This window comes from Jaculus jaculus, chromosome 6 (genome assembly GCF_020740685.1).
Source record: "Jaculus jaculus isolate mJacJac1 chromosome 6, mJacJac1.mat.Y.cur, whole genome shotgun sequence".
NCBI classification, from domain to species: domain Eukaryota; kingdom Metazoa; phylum Chordata; class Mammalia; order Rodentia; family Dipodidae; genus Jaculus; species Jaculus jaculus.
In genome coordinates, this window is record NC_059107.1 from 118,783,513 (window position 1) to 118,806,713 (window position 23,201).

General features: G+C 35.8%; 1 protein-coding gene and 1 non-coding gene across 6 annotated transcripts in view; both read right to left on the bottom strand.

Annotated features, from left to right (window-relative positions):
* Positions 1-3,378: 3,378 nt before the first annotated feature.
* Caps2 (calcyphosine 2) overlaps positions 3,379-23,201 on the bottom strand; it is a 46,082-nt gene continuing 26,259 nt past the window's right edge. For 4 of the 5 annotated variants that reach the window (XM_045152926.1, XM_045152925.1, XM_045152924.1 and 1 more), the window contains 9 exons: positions 22,348-22,422; positions 21,546-21,641; positions 21,367-21,460; positions 19,503-19,621; positions 16,679-16,752; positions 15,115-15,269; positions 9,515-9,640; positions 7,308-7,404; positions 3,379-4,131 (listed from right to left, as the gene is read on the bottom strand). In XM_045152926.1, the coding sequence (XP_045008861.1) occupies positions 3,956-4,131; positions 7,308-7,404; positions 9,515-9,640; positions 15,115-15,269; positions 16,679-16,752; positions 19,503-19,621; positions 21,367-21,460; positions 21,546-21,641; positions 22,348-22,422 (1,012 nt within the window). In that variant the 3' untranslated portion in view covers positions 3,379-3,955. The remainder of the gene's footprint in view (positions 4,132-7,307; positions 7,405-9,514; positions 9,641-15,114; positions 15,270-16,678; positions 16,753-19,502; positions 19,622-21,366; positions 21,461-21,545; positions 21,642-22,347; positions 22,423-23,201) is intronic. The other variant, XM_045152927.1, reaches the window with a different exon arrangement.
* On the bottom strand, positions 15,575-15,738 carry LOC123461998. Its single transcript, XR_006638036.1, has one exon. It is a non-coding gene; the product is annotated as a U1 spliceosomal RNA (small nuclear RNA).

The window sequence follows — 23,201 nt, forward strand, 5'->3', positions numbered from 1 at the left end:
TCCTCTCACTCTCACAGTCACATACTCACATGTTAATTCACACTCACACACACACTTGCATAAATACACTTACAAAATCACACAAATTCACATGCACACATGCATACTCACATACTCACACACTTGCATACTTACATACACTTTCACATGCTCACACATTCACACTTGTACACACTCACAGTCATACTTATATACACACAAACTCACTCAAACTAGCACACATACACACTCATGCACTAATGCTCACACATTCACCTTCACACACACACTTTTGAACAAATTCACACACTATCACACACTTACCATTCTGTGAATATATCAGTATTTACTTTTGAAACATGCACTAAATAACACATTTATACTATTTACATGGTATATGCTAACATGGTTCAATGAAAAAGTGCTAAAATGCAGTAACTGTAACTGCTTCTGCTTAACCCATTATATCCACAGCCTGCTAATATTCATTCAGAATCTAACCCATGCCAGACACTACTAGACACCATATCTCAGAGGTGAGACAGGTATTGTCTTCAAGTGGTTTCACAAGCCAGTAGGAAACACATAAGCAAACTGGTTATAGTGTAAAGTAGACTATTGGCATAGTCTGTGTGTCAGGGGAATCTCAAAATGGAAAAGCAATTACTCTTGATGTAGTACTAGAAACCCAGTATGAATGAGTTTAGATATACTTAGTGGAGATAATAATTTTGGATGGCAGAAAGAACATGTGTCTGAAAATACTGATATTTTAAACCTCACAATCTATTTAAAGAACTGCATGGCATTCAGAATCACTAGAGGAATGCAGTCAATGAATTGAGTACAGAGAATAAGTAGAGGAGACCTGATCATTTAGATTTTATGTGTTAAGGTCAGGAGTGTGAATTTTTCTCAAAGACACAGCACATCAGAGAAGAATTTTATTCAGGAAGTAATGTACATTTTAAAACATCGCTGTAGGAGTGAGGTGTGCTGCTCAATGGGAGAGTGGCCTAACATTCAAGAGGCTCAAGTCTCAACATAAAAAGAAGAAAGACACTCAAACAGCAATAGGTTGGAGTGAAATAGGATGGGGAAGAGGGAAAACTGATGGAGGGCAATACTCAAGAGTATCCATGAGGAGTGGACAAGTGTGAATGAAGGCAGCACTGAGGGTAGACAGAGTGACAGATCACAAGTAACCAATGGTACTGACACTGGGTGGATATGGGAAGTGTCAGAAAAACATAAAATATCTCAGAGCCCTTGGAAAACTGTATGGATGGTGTTGCCAAGTTTAAAATACACCCTGAATAATAATCAAATGCATAGTTGATCAAATTTGAGGCATTTAGTATTTATTAAATTTAATAAAATTTTCAATAAACAAGTCTGCCATAGAAGTTTGTGTAACTTTAACAGAGAAGTGCATGCCACATAATCCATCCCTCTGTAAGATGTTAGTACATCTTTACTAGCCCTTTCTCTATCTCTTTACTTCCTTATGGTTTCTGTTACATGGGTTCATTCCCTTCCTCTAATTCACATGGCTACACTGGGGATGTTTGGTTTTCCTAGTCAATCAAGCAGTGATTATAGTTTATTATAGCACCTATTTTTATTTCTGCAAGCACAACAATTATCTCAATGAAAGCAGCTACTTTATTGTAGGCTTTCATCTATTCCAAAGTAATTGACCACAGACAGAAGTCAAAAGTAATGAGTAAAATAAGATATAGTTTATATCTCAATCAAAGTTATGAATTATTGTGGCTGCATATAGTTATTGGGTAAGTAAGCTCAGATACTTATATATTATAAAAGTTATAATATGAACATATATTTTTAATTATCCTATAACTGCTCAGTAAAACACAATCTAAAATTTCTATATTATGGTCTGTTTTCCCAATAAAATATGAGCTTTTCCTGAAAATTCTATAAAATTTATAAGACTAGAAACAGTAAAATCAACAAATAACAATCAGTTAAGTGACAATAGCTCAGAAAGTACTTCTATAAACATTAAGCAAGTTATCTGAAATTATCTAGATATACACAAATATGTTTAAAGCAAATTCATGTGACAAAATCACTTCATATAATTTAATATTTTAAAGTTATTCAAAAAGTGATTCAAGACCTTGAACACTATTAATAATAGTCAATTACCATGTTGTGACTATTTGAAAATGTCACATCTATTAAATGGTATTCAGCTAACTTGAATACTAAATAACATTTTAATATTCCAAAGTCAAAGAAGAATGTTGACAGCAAGGCAAAATCAAAATGTGAATGATTTATTACAGCACCAACTCTAAATTAACAAAACACAGCAAAAAAAAAAAACATCAAAAAATTACTTTCTAAATCTACATGAAAACAAGCATGTAAGAAATTAACCACAGAAAGTGATGTTGCATAAGTGTGGACGGTACAAATAGCCACATATGAATAATTATATTGAGTATACAAGTATATAGAGGGTATACTGTCATATTAAATCATTAAATTCCAAAAATTCCTCCTCCATTTTTACAACATAACAAGGCTATATATTTTCTGCTTATAGTCAAAGGAAATCTTATTGATACATTACAAATAGATTTGTTAAGGACAGCTAACTAAAATTTGATCAATGAAAATATTATGCATACTAAGAACCCCTAATGTTTGTTATTTTAGCATAATAACAACTTATAGAACTTAAAATAATATTTAGAATATTTCAGTAGCAATCTTTAGTATCATTTCAAACTTGAAAGACATATTTACTGAGTTCACTTGTGTCACTTTCATGATAATGTTACCAAATATAGGTGAATAAGTTATGTAACTAAAATCACATTCCTTAAAGTATGCCTTCATTTTTGAACCATTTATTTTGGTAAACATTTATTTTTCAAACTTATTTGATGTTAACATATAATTAAAATATGAACTTAGAAACAATGCTATTAAGCTGTTCTCTCTTTTCATGAAAAAGTGAAGAACTTGAAAATCAGAAGAAATGATTACAGTATATTTAACAATGAAATAGCATATATTTAAAAGGAAAAGTTTTGGTCATTTAGTATACCTAAAATTTTTGTACTGCCACAAGTCCATTTTGTGCCAAAAATTTGCTTGTACTTTTTGGAAAAAATCTACTGAATCATCTTTTAGATCTATTTATACCTAAATACTTTTTGAAATGATTATGTAATAACATAGGGGAATACTTCCTCTCCTATATTTCATTTTTATAGATAATTAATATCTGTATACAGGTAATATGTAAAGCAATTCAAAGCAGAATAAAAATATAATTTAAATTTGCTCTACTGAAAAAATAGTAGCAAATGGAAGTACTATATAAGACAAGTCTATTTAAATGAGCATTGTAGGGGTAAATTACAACCATTCTATCAAGGCAAGTATCTAAGATCATACTGTTTTGAAATTCTCTTTTGCATATACTTTAATACTTTCACATGTTTAAACAAATTGAAATATTTTGGCTTTATAGACCTTGAGCTCTATCTCAATTAACTAACCTAAGAATGGTAACAATTTTGTTTTATTTCATTTCATTTCATTTTAGGGAAAGGTTACCAAAAATGTGAAAACACAGGAAACTTGGTAACTTAATATATAAAATCCTTCATATAGTTTGATAAAGATGGAACTCTCCTACTGAGTCTATTTTTTAAAAGTCCTCTAAAGTTTACCCAAGATGGGCAATTAACCAAAAAGACACATCTTTACAAACTCACAGTTAAGCATACACAGACACACACACACACACACACACACACACGCACACACTTGCATCTATCTTTCTGAAAATTTCTTTCAGATACAGTTTTTTAAAGAAAAAAATTATAAAGGGAACATTAAAGAAACACATTCCAAGATTCAATCATATTTTACACAAAACTCATCTCTTCTATAAAATTGTTAGAGCTGATGAGTTGCACCTTACTATATACTAAATTCCCCACGGGGTACATAAGATCCTAACAAAATCTTCATCTTCTGCTATCCCTATGCTTAGACCTTCATAGTAGTCTTCAAATTCACCATATGACACTTCATCAGACTTGTTGCAGGCATCTTTTAATGTTTCTAGAAAAGATGATTTGATTTCTTCTTCTGTAGAATGGCCTGTAAAAATAGAACTAACCGTGAAATATTCTCTGTAAAAGTTCAGCAAAATGACTAATGATGATAAAGGAATAGTCATTCTTCTTAAAAATACTTTTGATAACTTAAAAGTACATGTTAAATCATGCTGTAACTTATTTAAACATGAACTAGAATCAATTTGCCTCATAATTTACCTTGTCATCCCTACCCATCCCCTGTCTTACACTGATCTGTTCCCAGGAATTTAGCATAGAACATAGAAGCAAAAAGTGATTCAAAACTTTTAGCAAGAAGGGAATTCAAAGATGAAAGCTGCATAATTTGGACAAATAGTAGTTAAAGGAGAATAGACAAAGGCATGTATTTAAAAGGCAACAAAAGGACAAAAATAGTCTCTGTGGCCCTTTAAAACATTTAAAGTTCAGCTATATTGTTGACTAACTGACTTAAACAGCAATACCACCCTAAATATTTATCTAAGGCAGTGCACAAACTACAATAAACTCAATGGTCTCTAATAGACTTAGATAATAATGCATTGGAAAATACATATCAAAATAAATGTAATCTGGTTCTAGGATATTAAAAGTTTGCTATCTTTTAAAAGCATGCATGATAAATAGAGAACATACTGGTCATTTTATGAAAATAAAACCAGTTTCAATAAAAAGACTAGATATGGTGCTACAGAAAGATTAATATGAAACAATATAGTGAAATTGTGGTTATTAGCCAAGGCTAAGAATGAACAAGTGCTAATCTATATGAAACAGATTTGGGCAAAAGAAATTTAGCTTTGTGTTTGCCGTAATTTTTCAACAGATAAGCTTTAACAGAAATTTTCTAATAAAAACATTTACTCTGTAAACTTATGTTTCAAATACCTAAGACTTCTATACTTCCTTAAAATCTTCCAACTAAGAAATACCTACCTTTTATCATCTGTAGTTGAATTTTCTTCCACTAATAGCCCAGAAATTATTTCCACAAAAATATCAGATTACTAATGTCATTATACACAAGTACATATGAGATACTCTATTAACTCTTAAGATATTTAGTGTGTGTGTGTGTGTGTGTGTGTGTGTGTGCCCACAGTAGTGCCCACATACCATGGGTTTGTGTAAAGACCAGAGGACAAATTTTAGCTCAGTCCTCACCTCCCAGGTCTTTTGAGGCAAAGTTGTTCATTGATCACTGCACCATTAGCACCGTTCTGGAAAATTCTTTTGCCTGTACCTCCCTTCTTGCCATAGGTACACTGAGATTTCACAAGCCTACCACAACTTCTGGCTTTTATGTGGGGTCAGGGATCTGAAATCAGGTACTCAGAGTTGTGTAGCAATTACTTCTCCCAGCCCCCAAGAGAGACTATTTTCTATAGCTAAAATTAAATTATATATGGCTTAAGAGTCTTCATTTAAAATTTTAAGTAATTTTTATTCTAAAATGGGCATGTAAATAGATTACAATTTGTAATGTTATTAGATAGTTTTCTTATAAAAAGTAGCATGGGGCTTATGAGAAGGCTCAGTTGGCAAAGTGTTTCTTGCACAAGTTAAGATCCCCAGTACCCATGAAACAATGCCAGTGTTGGGGAGGCAGAAATGGGAGGCTCCCCAAAGCTTACTGGTTTGCTAGTTAGCTGAATCAGTATTCTGTGGGTTCAGTGACAGACCCTACCTCAAAAAACAAGACAGTGATCAAGGATGATGTTATGAATTTCTGGCCTCCACATACATACTACACACATGAGGACATACCCAAAAGAGTCAGAGAGAGATACAAGTAGTAATAGCTTTTTCTCACTCGCTCTCTTTTTAAGAAGTATAGCTTGCTAGCTTGCCTTCTTCAGAAAGCAAAACAACAAAGCAGATATCTGAAACTAACAAAGGCTTACCCAACAACAATAAATGCAACATTTTCCTTGGTCCACAACCAAGGACACAAAATGAAACTAAAGCTATGTCAGCAACTCAATTAAGATTATTAGACAGAGGGGCTGGAGAGATGGCTTAGCGGTTAAGCGCTTGCCTGTGAAGCCTGAGGACCCCGGTTCGAGGCTCGGTTCCCCAGGTCCCACGTTAGCCAGATGCACAAGGGGGCGCACGCGTCTGGAGTTCGTTTGCAGTGGCTGGAAGCCCTGGTGTGCCCATTCTCTCTTCCTCTATCTATCTGCCTCTTTCTCTCTCTCTGTCGCTCTCAAATAAAATAAAAATAACAAAAAAAATCATAATTAAGATTATTAGATAGAGATATACATAATAGGAAAAATGATGACATCAAAATAGAAGAGCCACTAGCCAGAAATATGGGATTCAGTGGAGGGGAGGTTTGGGAAGGAGGGTGATGGGAGGAGGTTATGATAATGACATATTGTTTAAGAGGAAAAGAAACGGGTTAAAAGAATACATAAAGAGAAAAGGAAAAGTAAATCATGTTTTGAAATATATAAGCTATACTTCTGAAATAAGTAAATTATTCTGTTCTTGTATTTGGTATGGCTAACTAAAGAGAAATAAGTATGAAATGGCATGTGTTTAAAGAGTGAAAATAATATCTGTGAGCATACTATTAAGTAGCACTAGAAATGTTCTATAGTAACTGTAGTTAATTTATGGTCACTGATAAGCAGATACAACTATTTTGACCTAAGTCAATACTAGAAGTTTAGAGGCCAATAATGATTAGCATTAATTTTCAGAGCCAATGGTATTGTGTTTATACATCTCAATTTCTTGTCATAAAAAAAAATCTTTAAAAATTTTTATAGTTATGTGATATATACACCTATGACAATTAAGAACTAAAAAATATATGGCAATTTTTAGAAATGTTACAAATCCTCAAGTATGGATAAGTGTATAATAAGATAGAATAAAACTATTTCAGAACCTATAAAGGTTACTACCAATTTACCTAATCTATTATTTAATTTTCAACTCAAATTCCTTATTCTTCTAAACAAGAAATAAGAGTTCTGTCTTGATTATAAATACCAAGGAAATCAGTAAATACAGATAATAGGCCTAAGAAATTTTAAATGCAGAAGGGTAAATAACTCTGAAGTTATTGATTCAAACAAAAATAATTTATTTAATCAAGTTATTTAATCTTAAATTGATATTTTAGTGTAAAGATACTACTTTTATTAATGAACATTTTAGAAACTAAGAAATCAACTCAGTAATTACCTGAGATCACTTGAGGATGCTTCTTTGCACAATAACATTTTCTTATGTCTATGATGGGTACAGTGCCTGTTTTGTTGAAATCGAGTTTCATAAAGGCCTAAATAGAGAAATGCATTTTACTATGAAGTCATCAAACATGAGAATTTATTTTTCAGTAGTGTATACCTGAGCTATAAACAAAAATTTAGTCTGAAAGAACTAAATTTGAATATGAAAAAGTATGAATCTATAACAAGGTCTCAAAAAACCACACTCACATATTTAGTTCTTCCACTTTCTAGTGTCCTGATCATGAGAAAGTAGCCTAGCCTCTACTGACTTGGTGTTCCTTGTCTGTGAACTAAAGAGTTGACTTCCATCTGTAGATCTCATGAAAATAACATACAGCCAAAGCAAACGGCCAGAAAGACTATTTTAAGTTAAAAAGTAAACCTACAAATACCTTGTCACTAAAACTAATGGAAAAAAGTGACATGCTTATTCCTTAAAACTCAACTGTACCTTTGGAAATGCTGCCAGCTTCTTGTTCTTCAAACTCAGTGTAGCTCTGAATGTGATAATATTTCACTAGGAAGTGGGATTAGATACACAGAGACACACAGAGTATACAAAGTAGCACTTCTCATGTGCTAGCCAAAGAGCTAAAACTAGAACCTAATTTGTTTATTCACAATTTTGCATTCTCATCTATCTGATACTTTCTGCTAGATTCAATTAATTAAACCCTTCCCATTCATATGTTGAATGCTAACACCTAGCACCTTAGAATATAAGTATATTTAGTGACACAGTCCTTAAGGTAGTGATAAAATGAAATTATTAGGGTCTACCTAAGTCCAGTATGGCTACTATTCCTACAAAAGGGGGTAGAACACACGTACAGCACCCACAAAAGCACATGTACAGCCCCAAGATGACACAGTGATGTACAGCCACCTGCAGGCCAAAGGAGAAGTCCCAGGAGACACTAAATCTTCTGGGCCCTTCTTGGGCTTACTTAAACTACTAGAAAATAATTAAGTGGTTCAATACTCCGGTACAATAACACTATTTTTGGTTGTTTTTTTTTTTCCTTTCCTTTTGTCCTCTAGTGCCAGTACCAACATTAATAAAGCAACCACTCAACTTCTATTCCTGACACTTGAACTCATCATCAAGACAAGAAAGTACAAAAAAGTGCAATTTTATAAGCATTATGTGAAAAACTTGTTTATTTAAGGTTTCTGTTATATCTCTGGGTTATTAAAAATAAAGATTTTAACTTTTCTACTTGAGATTCATACTTGATGCATTGTTCATGACACTGTGCATAAGAATACTTTGTTTCAATATGAGATGTGCATATATCTTGCTCCATGTATAAGCACAAAAGAAAAAGAAAACAACTCCACTACTTCAAATTATAGCCTAAAACTGGCCACCAGAAAGGGAATAATATGCATTTCCTATAAAGATCAAGAATCCTATTTTAATTCCAATTTAGCATGATCTTTGTAATAATCATTTTAACATTTGCATGCATCCTTCATAAAAGAATTATTATTTTATTTTGTTTTGTTTTATTCTCTTTTATTTGAGAGAGGGAGAAAGGCAGATAAAGAGAAAGAAGGAGAGTGGACAGGCCAGAGCTTCTGGCCACTGCAAATGAATTCCAGACGTGTGCTTCTCCATGTGTATCTGGCTTTATGTGAGTACTGAAGAACTGGATTGGGTTCTTTGCCTTTGCCAGCAAGTGTCTTAACTCCTAAGCCATCGCTCCAGCCCAAGAGAACTATTTTTAACTAGCTCTTAAAATAACATATGTTGATACTTGACAGTGGAAGGGTCATAGTGCTGAGAATGCTATGTCACATGCATTCTTTCCATTAACTCCATAGCATAACACGCTGAGGCTCAGCAATGTGTCATAACACATGCAGTCATACAGACAGCACTTTACAGAAGCAACAGTTTACATAGCCAAGAATTGATGAGCACAATTTGATTTCAAATTTTATATTGCTTCTATCAAGTTTTTTTCTAAAATCTCTGCCATCAATTATTTTGCTTTATTATGGTACATTTGTATGATTACTTTTTGATTTACTAAGCTTAACATGCATTACAGATAAAATGATCTAACACCTTTTAAGGATAATTCATTAAAGTTCTTAATAAATTGAACAATTTTACTACAGAGATAGTTTTAAAAATCACTTAGTAATTACCTTTCGAACAAATGATTTTCTGTATTCATTCATTTCACCAATAATGGCACGCTTGAATTCTCCGTAATCAACTCTGTCCTTGTCACTCCCATTGCCTTTCAGAATGAGCCAGGAAGACTCAAAATCCTAGAAATATTCAGGGTTCATTGCCACATCTTTAAGTTACATATGGTCATAAAATAGTCACAGACATATTTTGTAGGTCTTCTTAGCCTTATACAAGGCACCTCAGTTAGTAAGAAAATTCAGCAAGTTACCTATAGACCCAATAAATACTGCTATGAAAACTACTTAAAAGAATTCTGAGGTGAACACTTATGTAAAGAGTACATTTTAAGGGAGCAAAAAATTATATATATATATATATATATAATCTTGAAAAACATTATCTTATTTGAGCCTATCTAAAGCTCATCAGAAATGAGGGAACAGCACATGAGATACTACAACCTTCAGAGTAAATAGTGGAAACTGATGATGGCTAGGGAGAGGGGTGCTGTTTCCTTTAGTGGTATAGCCACTGAAAGACCGTCCATTCTTCAGTCAATAACCTCCCACCCATAATAATTTAAGTGATCCTAATTTAAATCAGCATGTGACTAAATAAGATAAACAAGGCATGTAAGTAGAATGAGTCTAATAGGAAGAATGTGTTTAATGGTAAGGGGAAGAGAAAGAAGGTAAGTGAGAGGGATCAAAATACATCATATATATGTATGAAGTTAAAAATAAAAAATAAATGAATACAAATATCTTTTAAAGAACTGTTAAATATATATTATTTGTGGATGGAAGATTTTTGAGGCTGAACCCAGGGCCTCTGTAATACTAGGCAAGCACTTATACTGAGCTACATGCCCAGCCCTAATTGTGTTACTCTTATTAACAACTTATGGAGCATAAGGACTGAAGAGATGGCTTAGCAGTTAAGGTGCATGCCTGTGAAGCCTAAGGACCCCAGTTCGATTCTCCAGGTCCCACCTAAGCCAAATGTACATGGGGGCACATGCATCTGGAGTTCGTTTGCAGTGGCTAGAGGCCCTGGCATGCCCATTCTCACTCTCTTTCTCTCTCTCTCTCCCTCTTTCTGTCTCTAATAAATAAATAAAAATAAAGTCTTAAAAAATAATGGACCATAATGTGATATCTCAATGCACATATGCATGGCAGAATGATCAAATCAGGATAAATAAAATATTCATCACTTCAAATACTTATCATTTGTGGTAAAATATTCAAAATTTGTTTCAAAGCCGGGTGTGGTGGTGCACGCCTTTAATCCCAGCACCTGGGAGGCAGAGGTAGAGGATTGCTGTAAATTCGAGGCCACCTTGATACTCCATAGTGAATTCCAGGTCAGCCTGGGCTAGAGTGAGACTGTACCTCGAAAAACCAAAAAATAAAAAATAAAAATAAAAATTGTTTCAGCTATTTTCAAATATACTGTGCAAATTATTATTATCTATTCACTAGCACTCATCTCCTTTAACTGAAAGTATGTATCTTTTGACCAACATCTCCCCTTCCTCTTTCTACACTCCCTGCATATACATGCTTGCCATGTTCAAGTGATGCCTTTTTTTTCTTTTAATTCCTTTTTATATATAAAAATATCATGGTTATCATGCACTCAGTTGTGAACATTTCATTATTCTTTAAAGTACTGCATCTGTGATAATTCCAATGTATTCAGCTTCTGAAATGCCTCCAACAGCATTGTGACTATTAACTATATTTCTGCTAGTCTTCTTACTTGACAGTATAGAAGGTTTGAATGACTCCCTTGCTATTCCATAATTTGTGCTGAAAGGTATAATTTTCAATAAACACCTTATGTCAGTTTGTTCACTCTACCATTACCATGTACTTTTTTGGCAAATGTACCATTTAATAGATGGATCTATTCAGCATTCTTGACAAGAAAATAATTATAGCATTTCATATCTTAAGTTCAGATAAATATATTATCAATGTTTCAATCAAGTTCTCAGGTTTTTTAAAAAGCATGTAAATAAAACACCTAGAAAAGTGCTTAGCAATAAGTACTCAAAGAATTCTCTTCCACTTCATAGTTTCTTCAAATAAAATATTAATAATTTCTAAGTTTCAAGATACCCTGCCTTCCTACAACATTCAACAATTCATACTTTTCTCCTGACAGAATGCCTTTTATATGTCAAAGATTATAAGTGTCTCTACAGTTGAATTGAAAATGAGTTTGACCTTTAAAATCATGAGTAATATGGACAGAAAACACATTAGCTCACTTAACTCACAGGACAGAATCAAAAGATTCTTAAGCTTAAAAGAAATGTAATTAAGTAATTTAATATAAATGACAAAAAAATGCCTAGATATGTTAAAGAATGAAAAATAATTCAGTTGTTATAAGAAAATTAAATTCACTGGTAGTATAACTCTGTATACTGGGCTCTTTAGAGGGGTATATTTTTTATTTTAAATCAAGGAGGATGATTATGCCTTCTCATAGACATTTTTGATTTCCACAGTGAGACTCAGACTGGTGATTCTTATGCCTTATTCTCAGGTCCCCTGATTACTACCATTGAATGAGCAATTTCTAGTGCTGTCACTGGAGAGAAAATGAGAACTTACTCAAAATGGTAAAATTGTGGAGATTCAGCTCAGTGGTAGAACAACTGGAGTGCCAGGGGCCCTAAGTTCAATTCCCAGCCTCACAAAACTGTAATGAATTAATTAGCTATGTGAAAAGGAAAGAAGCTTACTCACATTATTTTCACTTCATGTTTGAGTGTGTGTGTGTGTATGTGTGTGTGTTATACATGTGTGTATGTTTGTATGCCTTGGGTACACCTGTGAGTACACACGCCTATGAGGGTGGAGGCCAAAGGTTGACATCCATGTATCTTTTTTGGCTTGTTTGTTTTTGAGGTAGCACCTCACTCTGGGCCAGGCTCACCTGGAATTCAGTCTGCAGACCCAGGCTGGCCTTCAACTCACAGTGATCCTCCTACTTCTGCCTCCCAAGTTCTGGGTTAAAGGTGTGTGCCACCATGCCTAACTAGTGTCATTATTTTATTTTTTTTGGTTCATTTTTTATTTATTTATTTGAGAGCAACAGACACAGAGAGAGAGAGAGAATGGGTGCGCCAGGGCCTCCACCCACTGCAAACGAACTCCAGATGTGTGCACCCCTTTGTGCATCTGGCTAATGTAGGTCCTGGGGAATCGAGCCTCAAACCGGGGGTCCTTAGGCTTCACAGGCAAGCGCTTAACTGCTAAACCATCTCTCCAGCCCTATTTTTTTTTTTTTTTTTGTATTTGATTTTTGGTTCTAATGAGGTTGGGTCTCACTCTAGCCAGACTGACCTGAAATTCAATCTGTAGTCTGAGGCTGGCCTCAAACTCACAGTAATCCTCCTACCTCTGCCTCCCAAGTGCTAGGAATAAAAGCATGCACCACCACGCCTGGCATTTGCTTTTCAGTTGAGCCCTGGACCCCACATTTGAACCCAGACTTCCTCAATTCATGTTGCCTCTGGAGGGATTCCCTATTTTCAGCTACTGAGTGTTAGAATTATGATCAGACACCACCCCCAGCTGGCATGTATATGGGTGCTGGGGTTCTGAACTCGGGTCCTCATGCTTACATGGCAAGTACTTCTCCCACTACGCCATTTGCTTAATGCTAGATTTCTCATGGTTTTATGCGTAACACTTAGCAATCAATAAGAGAAGCACTGTGGTAATACAGTACTTTTCCCATATTAGATACAGCCAGATTATCTGGGCTATATACTCTATCTGATACTGAGTTTTTGGTTGATCAATAAAAATACACAATGCTGTTCTAATTTACTATTGCTGTATTATTTTCCTATATGAAAGTTATCAAGGTAGATGATCCATTGTGTGTATTCCTAGACAAGCCCCAAGATTAAATATAATAAAAATCCCAAAAGACAAGTATGTCTGAACAGTGATAAGCTATAGCACACTGACACAAACTTTATAGCTGATGAAGTAACTTCCTGTATAATTTTCTCCTATGAGCTTCTGCACAACTCTAAATATGACAATTATCTAAGAAATGCTCAGGCAGAGCCTGGCTGTCAATCAGAAAGTCAAAAGACATGTCCAAGATCATACAATGTACTTAGGCTATAACATGAACCAAAAGTGCATAAATACAATTGACAGTGCCCTTTCCACAAAATACACAATATCATGTGACAAGGCAGTTTGAAGCAAAAGCCAACAATGCCAATGAATCCTCTACCTGAAATACTTGATCCTGTATCAGTAATACTTGATATGAATCAAATTAATGTACTTTTAAAATTCAAACAAGCCAGAGCCTCAGAGGCCCCCAACATCTTATCACTGAAGCAGACCAAAAATGAACCCAACATGGCTCAGGGAAATTTTGCGGAAGAGGGGCAGAAAGAATGTCAGAGCCACATGTTGGGTCTTGATATGCAGAGACATTTATCATACCAATAACTGTGGGCTAACTCCACAATGCATGACCCATATACATCAACAAAGAGGGGCCAATGGGGAGGTGGCAGGCCACGGATGAGCCTAATAATGGTACCAAACTGCCTGCATTTGCTGAATAGAAAACTAGTAAAAATTAAATTAAATTAAATTTAAAAAAATTCAATCAAGGGTGCCAGGCATGGTGGCGCATGCCTTTAATCCCAAAACTTGGGAGGATCACCATGAGTTCGAGGCCACCCTAAGACTACTATAGTGAATTCCAGGTCAGCCTGGTCTACAGCGAGACCCTACCTCATAAAAACAAAAATAGCCAGGCATGGGGGCACACGCCTTTAATCCCAGCACTCGGGAGGCAAAGGTAGGAGGATAGCTGTGAGTTCAACGCCACCCTGGGACTACAGAATGAATTCCAGGTCAGCCTGAGCTAAAGTGAGACCCTACCTCGAAAAACCAAAAAAAAAAAAAAAAAGACAACAAAAAAATATTTCAATCAAGCGGCTAGGGCAATGGCTCAATGTCTAAGAGGAAGAAGCAGGGCATGATTACATTCGTAACCCTAGCACTAAGGGGCCAGAGACAGGATGATTGCTGGAGTTCCTGGGTCATCCAGTGTAATGAGGTGGGAGGAGACAAAGAGCTTCAGGTTTCCTGACAGGCTCTATGTCAGAGAAATAAGGTGGAAAAATAACAGAGGATATGGAATGGCTTTATAATGAAATCAAAACTTATCGTGGCATGCAAAACTTTCATGTACTAGTACCAACTTCTCTCCATTCTTCTTGTGCTTCCATACTTTCATATATCCATTCAAACTAATTTCTTCTAGTTTTAAGCTGGCTCCATGGCACATTTTATTCAAAGTGCTAAAGACAGGGCAGAGATGACTCAGTGGTTAAAGGTGGCTGCTTGCAAAGCCTGCTGGCTTTAGTTCAATTCCTAAGTACCTATATAAAGCCATATACAAAGGGGCTTGATGCAGTGGCAAGAGACCCTGGTTTACATACCTACATACACCCCAACAGACACATGCCCAAGTAAACTAAATTTTTGAAAAAGTTAATAATGCTACTCAACAATATTGTATGATGCTTCAGAAAATGGTGTATGGCACATACCTTTTCCGAAACTTCTAAGTGAAATATTTCCAGAGCTTGCTTAAAGTCTGCCTTATCTAAAAGTCCATTTCCTTCTTTGTCCAAATGATGAAAATATTTTCCCAATCCAGTCAAAATACGAACACCACTTTTATGTAGCTGTTTCTTGAGTCCATCTGTTTAGTACAAAGAGATATGGAAGCTAATTGTTCCTGTGCACAAAGCTATTACAGTGCAATTGATTCTCTTGTAAGAAAAATGCAAGTTGATATAGTGGAAATAGAACATGGGAATATTCACCTAAATCATATGCACAACGACAAAACACTTTGGAAGGCACAGGGCCTTCCAAAAAAAAAAAAAAGGATTATGCACACATCGCTTGTATATAATACACCAGCACTATAGCACCACTGTGTGGTGAAAGGGGTAAAACTAAAATACAGAAAGAATAATGTTTTATCTTCTTTTCTTTTTTCTCCAGGGGAGAGCATGAGCGCAGTCCCACACTACCACAAATTATGCAGTCGAGTTTCCCGCATTTGGCGAAATCGCAGGGGTCAGCACATCCGGAGTGCAGTGGATAAGCCTCACCCTGGGAAAACTACCTCTGTGATCATGGCATCTCTGCTGCCAGGTAAATATATGATGTTTATTTTTAAATAATTTAAAATTTGCAAAATTGCAACTTACAATGTTAAATACTATCAATCACTGCTGGTTAGGCTGGACTCTAAAACAAAATCTGGAAAATGTTGTATGTTCAAAACCTACCTACATCCATTTTATTCCCTAGAGCCACACTGAAAAGTTAATGAAAGAGGCATTATTATCCTGAATTCAGAGCTGAAGACAGTGGTGCGTGGGAGTCACCGCAGAATCTGTCCAGCAGACAATAGAATGTGAAGGGGAGTCACCCAGCCCAGGTTTTTGTTTTTCACACTAGACCACAAGTCTCGCCAGGACATCCTTTCATACATAATACAAGTAGATAGTGGCTCCTTCCTGTAATCCTGGAACTCAGGAGGCTAAGACAGGAGAATCACCATGATTCCAGGCCAGCCAGGGCTATCTAGTGAAATTCAGGCCAGCTTGAACTACAGTACAAGACCCTGTCTTAAAAGGAAAAAAAAAAAAAAATCAGTTATATATTTGAGTTTATAAGAAAAATGCATGTTATCTAAATACTTTCTAAAGTTGTTATAATTCAAATGATATATCTTAGTATCATTAATATAAGGGAAAGCATAAGAATTTTTTTTGTTTGCTTGTTTGCTTGTTTGTTTTTGTTTGATTTTTCCAGGTAGGGTCTCACTCGAGCTCAGGCTGACCTGGAATTCACTATGTAGTCTCAGGGTGACCTTGAACTCACGGCCATCCTCCTACCTCTGCCTCTTGAGTGCTAGGATTAAAGGCGTGCGCCACTACACCTGACAGAAATATTTTTAATAAATGAACATACATACTAACTTCCTAAAAAAATAAATAGGATGTATAAATCAAGTGCTATAAAACTCAGAAATATCTAAAAAGTGTTGCTTTAACTTGTGACAGTAAAAATCATTTTAGTGGAGTAAGGACATACCTTGAATGGCCCTGAATAACAGCCTGTCATTGGCCTCTTCACAGATGACATCTTCGGCACCACCAGAAAAAGCCCTGCAATGGACATGTTCACAATGACAAGTACATTCTAGGCCCAGTCTTCAGTCGAAAAGCTGAAAGCTCTTCCCTACTTTGGACTCAAAGAAACCCTCAGACATGTGAAAAAGTGCTGGAGGTCAGTCAACATTGCTTGTTGTCTAGCTTCCAGGAGAGTAAAGTCCAGAGCTAGAAAGACCACTGTCTATGAACATACATATTTCGGTAGCTATTTGCAACGCCCCTTTAAAAATTTAATTGAATCTATTAAAGTGGAAAGGTAATTTTGTCGTGTAAAGTATAAAAGGTGAGAGCATTTTTAACAGTCCCCTAAATCTGTTCATAAATAACAAAGTTTCTTTTAACCAGTTTGTGAGGTATGGCCCATAATGCAACACAGTGTAGCAATTACTGTCATTTTGAATCATATCTAGTACCAGGACATTAAGAATGTATCTTTCTGTGATTTTTTTTAAGTCTAATATAACTTAGAATATATTTTTGTTTGTAGCATTATTTTTCAATATAAATGATGATTCAACCATAGATTTTTATGCTAAAAAAAGAAATCACTAAAATATAGGAAAGTCGTTATACTATTGTTTGCATGAGTATGTGTGTGTGATGTCCACACATATTTTTATTAGTTTTGTATTCAGCAAATATAGGCAGTTTGGTACCATTTTTAGGCTCGTCCGTGACCTACCCCCTTCCCATTGGCCCCTCCTTGCTGAGGTATATGGGTCGTGTGTACATGCAGACACATGGATGTGGGTGGACATGTACATGGGTATGAGTACACCCGTGGGCATGTAGATGAGGCTAGAGGTTGACCACAGGTCATCACTGTCCACTTTACAGAGTGAGGATCTCTCTCTTGCAATCAAAGCTCACTGATTTGGATCGTCTTACTAGCTAGCTTGTCATGTTGGTCCCCTGTTTCCTCCCTAGTGCTAGAGGTACAGGCAGGGGCCATGCACACCTGGCATTTACATAAACGGGGCTCAATTCCTCACATTTGCTAGGCAAGCACTTTATCCACTGAACCAACTTCCCAGCCCCCCATGAGAATCTTTTTACCTTAATAGAATTTGGTAAAACAGCAGAGGCAAATTGATAATTTATTTTCAGCACACAATGAGACTTTTAAATATTTAATTGATTATAACTGTTTCCATACATGGACTGCAATTGATGAGACAGCACATAAAATAGACATTCATAACTATACTTTCTTAAATATAAACTTTAACTAAAGTCTAAACATTTGGTGATGTAATCTCATTTTAAGATAATTTGCTTGGACTGGACTGGCAGTTTGTGTGAGAAGTTTGCTGTTATGCCCGTGTCCTGAGAAGTTGTGCAGGGTTGCTTTGCACAGAAATGGACTGGTGTGAGCAGAGGGATAAGGCACAGAAAAAAATGAAAATCTTTGGGTGTACTGATGCCCATTCACCTGCGTTTGAGGGATTACAACCTTTGAGATTGGGCCAGATGGTCTGCACTGGGACAACAAGAAGAACATACACTTTTTGAAGGGGCCTGAGTGCTCAAGGAGTCTTATTGTTCCAAGTCTGCTTTATTTCCACCAGGATTAACAAATTGGCACCCTACCTGATATTGTGGGGTATAAGACACCAAGAAAGAGAGGGTCACTGAGTTTGCAAGGCCGTCTTGTGTTTTGGATATGGCCATGGGCAGTGGGAAGCAGGTTTGCTGGATGCCTGCGTGGAGACCCCATGAGGCCATGAGAATGAACAGTGGATTGCAGTGGAGACCCAGTGGAGATGCAGGACCACAAGATGGCTGCTAAGGAAAGCTCCCAGCTCCAATAAAGTTTTCCAGGACTGTGATTAGCCTAAATGAAGGGACAGAATTGGAAGTCCAGAGACTTGTCACTGGTTAGAATTATCAGACTAGGAGATTTGTCACTGTCTAGAGTTGTTGGAATTGGAACCAGAGTTTGATGTTTGCCCTGTTGTTTTAAATATTGTATTGGTTGAAAATTTCCTTGCTATGCCCAGTGCCATCTTTTGCAGTATGAATGTTTATTCTGTGCCATTATGTTTTTTTTTTTTTTTTTGTGAGGGTGGTATTATTGCTCAGTTAAAAGATCTTGGACTAGGGTGATGTATGAATGTCTTTGGAATTGATTCAGAAAAAAATTACAGGGAGCTGGGCATGGTGATGCACACCTTTAATCCCAGGATCACCATGAGTTCCAGACCACCCTGAGACTACATAGCTAATTCAAGGTCAGTCTGAGCTAGATTGATACCCTATCTCGAATAAAACAAAACAAAACAACAAAAAAAATGTATGGGGACTTTTAAAGTTGTATGAATACATTGCATTTTACATCATGGATGGTTAACAGTTTATGGGGGCCAGGGGCAGAATGTGGTGGTTTGATGAGATATCTCCCATAAACTTAGGTATTCTGAATGCTAGGTTCCCAGCTGATGGAGATTTTGAAATGGGTGCTGCTTCAAGGCAGTGTATTGTTGGGAGCGGGCTTATGAGTGTTATAGCCAGTTTCCCCTTGCTAGTGTTTGGCACATCCTAATGTTCCTGTTGTCCACCTTATGTGGGACGGGGGTGATGTCCACCCTCTGCTCATAGCATTGTTTTCCCCTACCATTGCAGAGCTTCTCCTCGAGCCTGTAAGCCAAAATAAACCTTTTCCCACAACAACGACAACAAAAAGAAATAACTTGATATGATGTTGTCACCTATTTTCAAGAAGGGAAAAAATACATTTGACTTACTTAAGAGAATCCAAAGCTACTTGATTGATACTTGTTATTCGAAGTCTAAGAAATGTGTTTTCTTTTATACTCCCTGGAAGGCTAGGATGATCAGAGCTCAAAAATGTCAAAGTTGCACCCTGAAGAAATAAGTGGATGAAGTTTTTAAATCTAGAATGCATTCAAAAAAAAATATACCTAGTTCTGATTTAAGATATTTGATTTTAATTGTATTTGATATAATGTATTCTAGTAGTGGCCAAGAATAAGTGTAGTTGGAGAATATACAGAAACAACACAGGTTAATCTAATACTACAAAAAATTTAAAGGAACTAATCTTGTTAAGCAAAAAAAGTAATTTTGTATCTTGTTATTTGAATTTGTATTTATTTAAGAACAATTTTCTAGGGTTGGACAAATGGCTTAGTGGTTAAGGTGCTTGCCTGTGAAGACTTAGAACCTAGATTTGATTCCCCAGTACCCATGTAAACAAGATGCACAAGTGGTACATGCATTGGAGTTCATAGGTGGATAATGGGTAGAGGCCCTTGTGCACCCATTCTCTCTATCTGCCCCTCTCTCTCTCTCAAAATAAATAAATGAATAAAATATTTTAGAACAATGTTCTATAGAACAGTCTATGTGAACAAAATTGAACTCTAATTTTTTTTCAATAAGAATCACAGAAAAGAGGAAGTATGAAGACTGGAGTTTGGATCCCCTATACTCAGGTAAATGCCAAGTGGGGATGGTGACTACCTGTAATCCTGGTGCTTGTAGAGCCTTTAAAAGTACCAAGAGATAAGCAGTTTTAGATATAGCTTGCATTATGGAATGGGGTGGGGATTATGAAAAATAAATGTTGTGCTTAAAATTCAGATCATTGAGGTCTTAACTAGCAGTGTACCATGCAAGCTTCATGGTCAACCATCCAGGAAAATATGCCAACTAGTGCATTGGAGGCAGGTATGTTTTATGGGAAACCATCTGCTATCTGATTGGATTTGAGGCCTACTTCATGGGACAGAATCCATGCCTGGTACTGAAAACCTAGTAAAAAGCCTGTGGCTAGAGAGGTCATAAGCCTATGTGGGAAACTCCTGCTGTTGTCTGGCTAACTGGACATATTATGCCCATGAAACTGCCCTTTGGATACTTAGGTTTAAACCTATATATTATTACTCTCACTTTTGGTTAGAGAAGCTTCTCTTTTCAGATGTGGTGACCACTGGGGACACCCAAGCTCATCAAGGTGCTGAGAAGAGACAGTGGAGTGTCCAGCACTAAGTAAGACATCTCTATCACACACTACATAGCTCAGTGACCATTGCAGAACAGGTGGTGGAAAGAATGTGAGAGCCTGAGAAAGGGGAGCAATGCTGTGCAACACTGTCTTCCAGACACAAAGTGGCCATGGCATTTATGACCTCAGAGTGGCAAATACTTCCTACAAAAGACCTGCATAATAGGAGGGAAAAATGATTATATCAAAATAGAAGAGGAACTAACTGGAAAGAAAAAGTGACTCAGTGGAAGGGGATACAAGAGTGGAAATGTGAGGGTGGTAGGAGGAAAAAATTATGATCATGAAATATATATGTATATGTATGTACATATATACATATGTGCATATACATATCTATGAGTATACATATGGAGGTTGATCAATAAAGTTTTTAGAAAACAGAAAATAAAACATTGAGACTCCTGGAATTTAGGTTTGGGAGGGAGAACATTGGGTTCACACAAACATTGCTGTTGGTCCAGATGGGATGGGTGGGAAAGAAGAAATACCTAAGTCTTGGAAGTCCTGATCTTCCCTCACAAAGGGACTCTACTTAAAATGATGTCTGACAATGAATGCTTGTACACGTAAACACTTACAATATAAAAATCACCAAGCTGGTATTGCTGTCCTTTTCTTCGTCCACACTGATGAATATAAATGTTCTTTTGAATAAAAGGAAGCACGTTTGTTCTGGAAGTTAAAGTTTAAAAGGTACGGTCATTTAGTTCATCTCAGAAGTGATTCTCTAGAGTTCTAACAATGTTTCATAGCCTACCTATTTTTCCCAAATCTTCGATACTCATACACTGTAAGGGATTTATCACGAATGAAAAAAAACCCAATCAGTTCTCTGAGTGCATCACGTCCATTTCTAGAAAAACAGAATGACACCAAAGATTTTCAGATACAATAATTTTAATTTAAATAATAAAATGATGTATCTAGAGCAGTGATCAAATAACTCCTTTGAATAGATGGCAGTGAGTGTGAAGACTGGATGTATTTATAGGGAAATAGGACACAACTTGCTGAAAGGTCAAAGTAATTCAATTTGAAAGAAGACAACCATGTTATGACATCCTGCTGTGCATATGGCTAGGTCACAATGTCAGTTGGTAATTCAACATAGACTTTTAAGGTTAAGTCCAAGATGTTTAAAAAAAAAACAACTGTTGAGCTTGAAAGATTGATGAGACTAAGAGATTTAAATTCATCTTGCTGGTCATTTGCTCCATCTTTCAATGAATGCTCTGTTAACTCAAACTATTAAAATTAAACCAGTCATCTTAAATAAAAGTTAGTTTTAAATCACTCAGAAACCTCCATTAATAATGTATATGCTTTAGAAATCCACTTTCATTTTTTTACAAAGACATTTAAAATCTCTATTAATATAATTCTTAATTTAAAAAATTGTACAGCTTCACATTTTCTACAACAGATAATTAAAAATGTTCCAAATTCACATTTATCACTTAACTAGGACAAATTTATCTAATTGCATTATCCCTATGTGAAAATAGAATATATCATTATTGTAAATACAGAATTTTAAACTGTAATAAAATTACAAGTACCTTGATAATATCCGACCATCAAATTCTAATTTATGAGAAAGCACAGTCTCAGTTAATGTAGAGTTGGTTCTTATCCTGTCAAAAATATATGTCAGTATTTTAATGCCTTCATTTTACATAACTGATAAATGCACAAAATGTTATCACATTTTTGAAATAGTACAGATAAAATAAAGATAAAAGTACAAAATTCATTCAGATATAAGTAGATACAAAAAAAAATATAATGCTAGAGTTTGTTTGCCACATAAACATATGACCTAAATTCAATATCTAGTACCCATGAAAAAATGCCAGGCATGATGGTACATGCTTATAATACCAGAACATGGAAGGCAGAAACAGATGGATCCATGTGGATTACTGGTCAAGGCAGTCTAGCCTAATTGGTGAGTTCCATCCAGTCAGAGACCCTGTCTCAAAAAGAAGTGTACAGCTCTCCTGAAGACATCTGAGGTTCTCTTCAAGCCTCTACACTCACATCCATACACACATGAACACAGACATACTCACAAACATGTAAAATTAACAGAAAAAGCAAGAAGGAAATAAACACCTAAACCCTTGAGATGTAGTATAAATATATAAATAGCTTTTATATTAGAATTATAATATCAAGGTGCCATAAAGGTGAATACTGAACAGACAGGTGGGACTTGTGTGACTGGAAGTTGCAGGGTGAACTACAAAGCCATTTTCTTTCTGTTCTAGTGTACTGATTGATTGACTGACTGTTAGGACCTTGCTATGTAGCTTCTGCTGGTCTCTCAACTGTGGGATTCCAGGTGAAAGCCACCAAACCCAGCCTGAAAGCCATTCCTCACCTGGTCCTTCATCTACCTCCTAGCACTGCA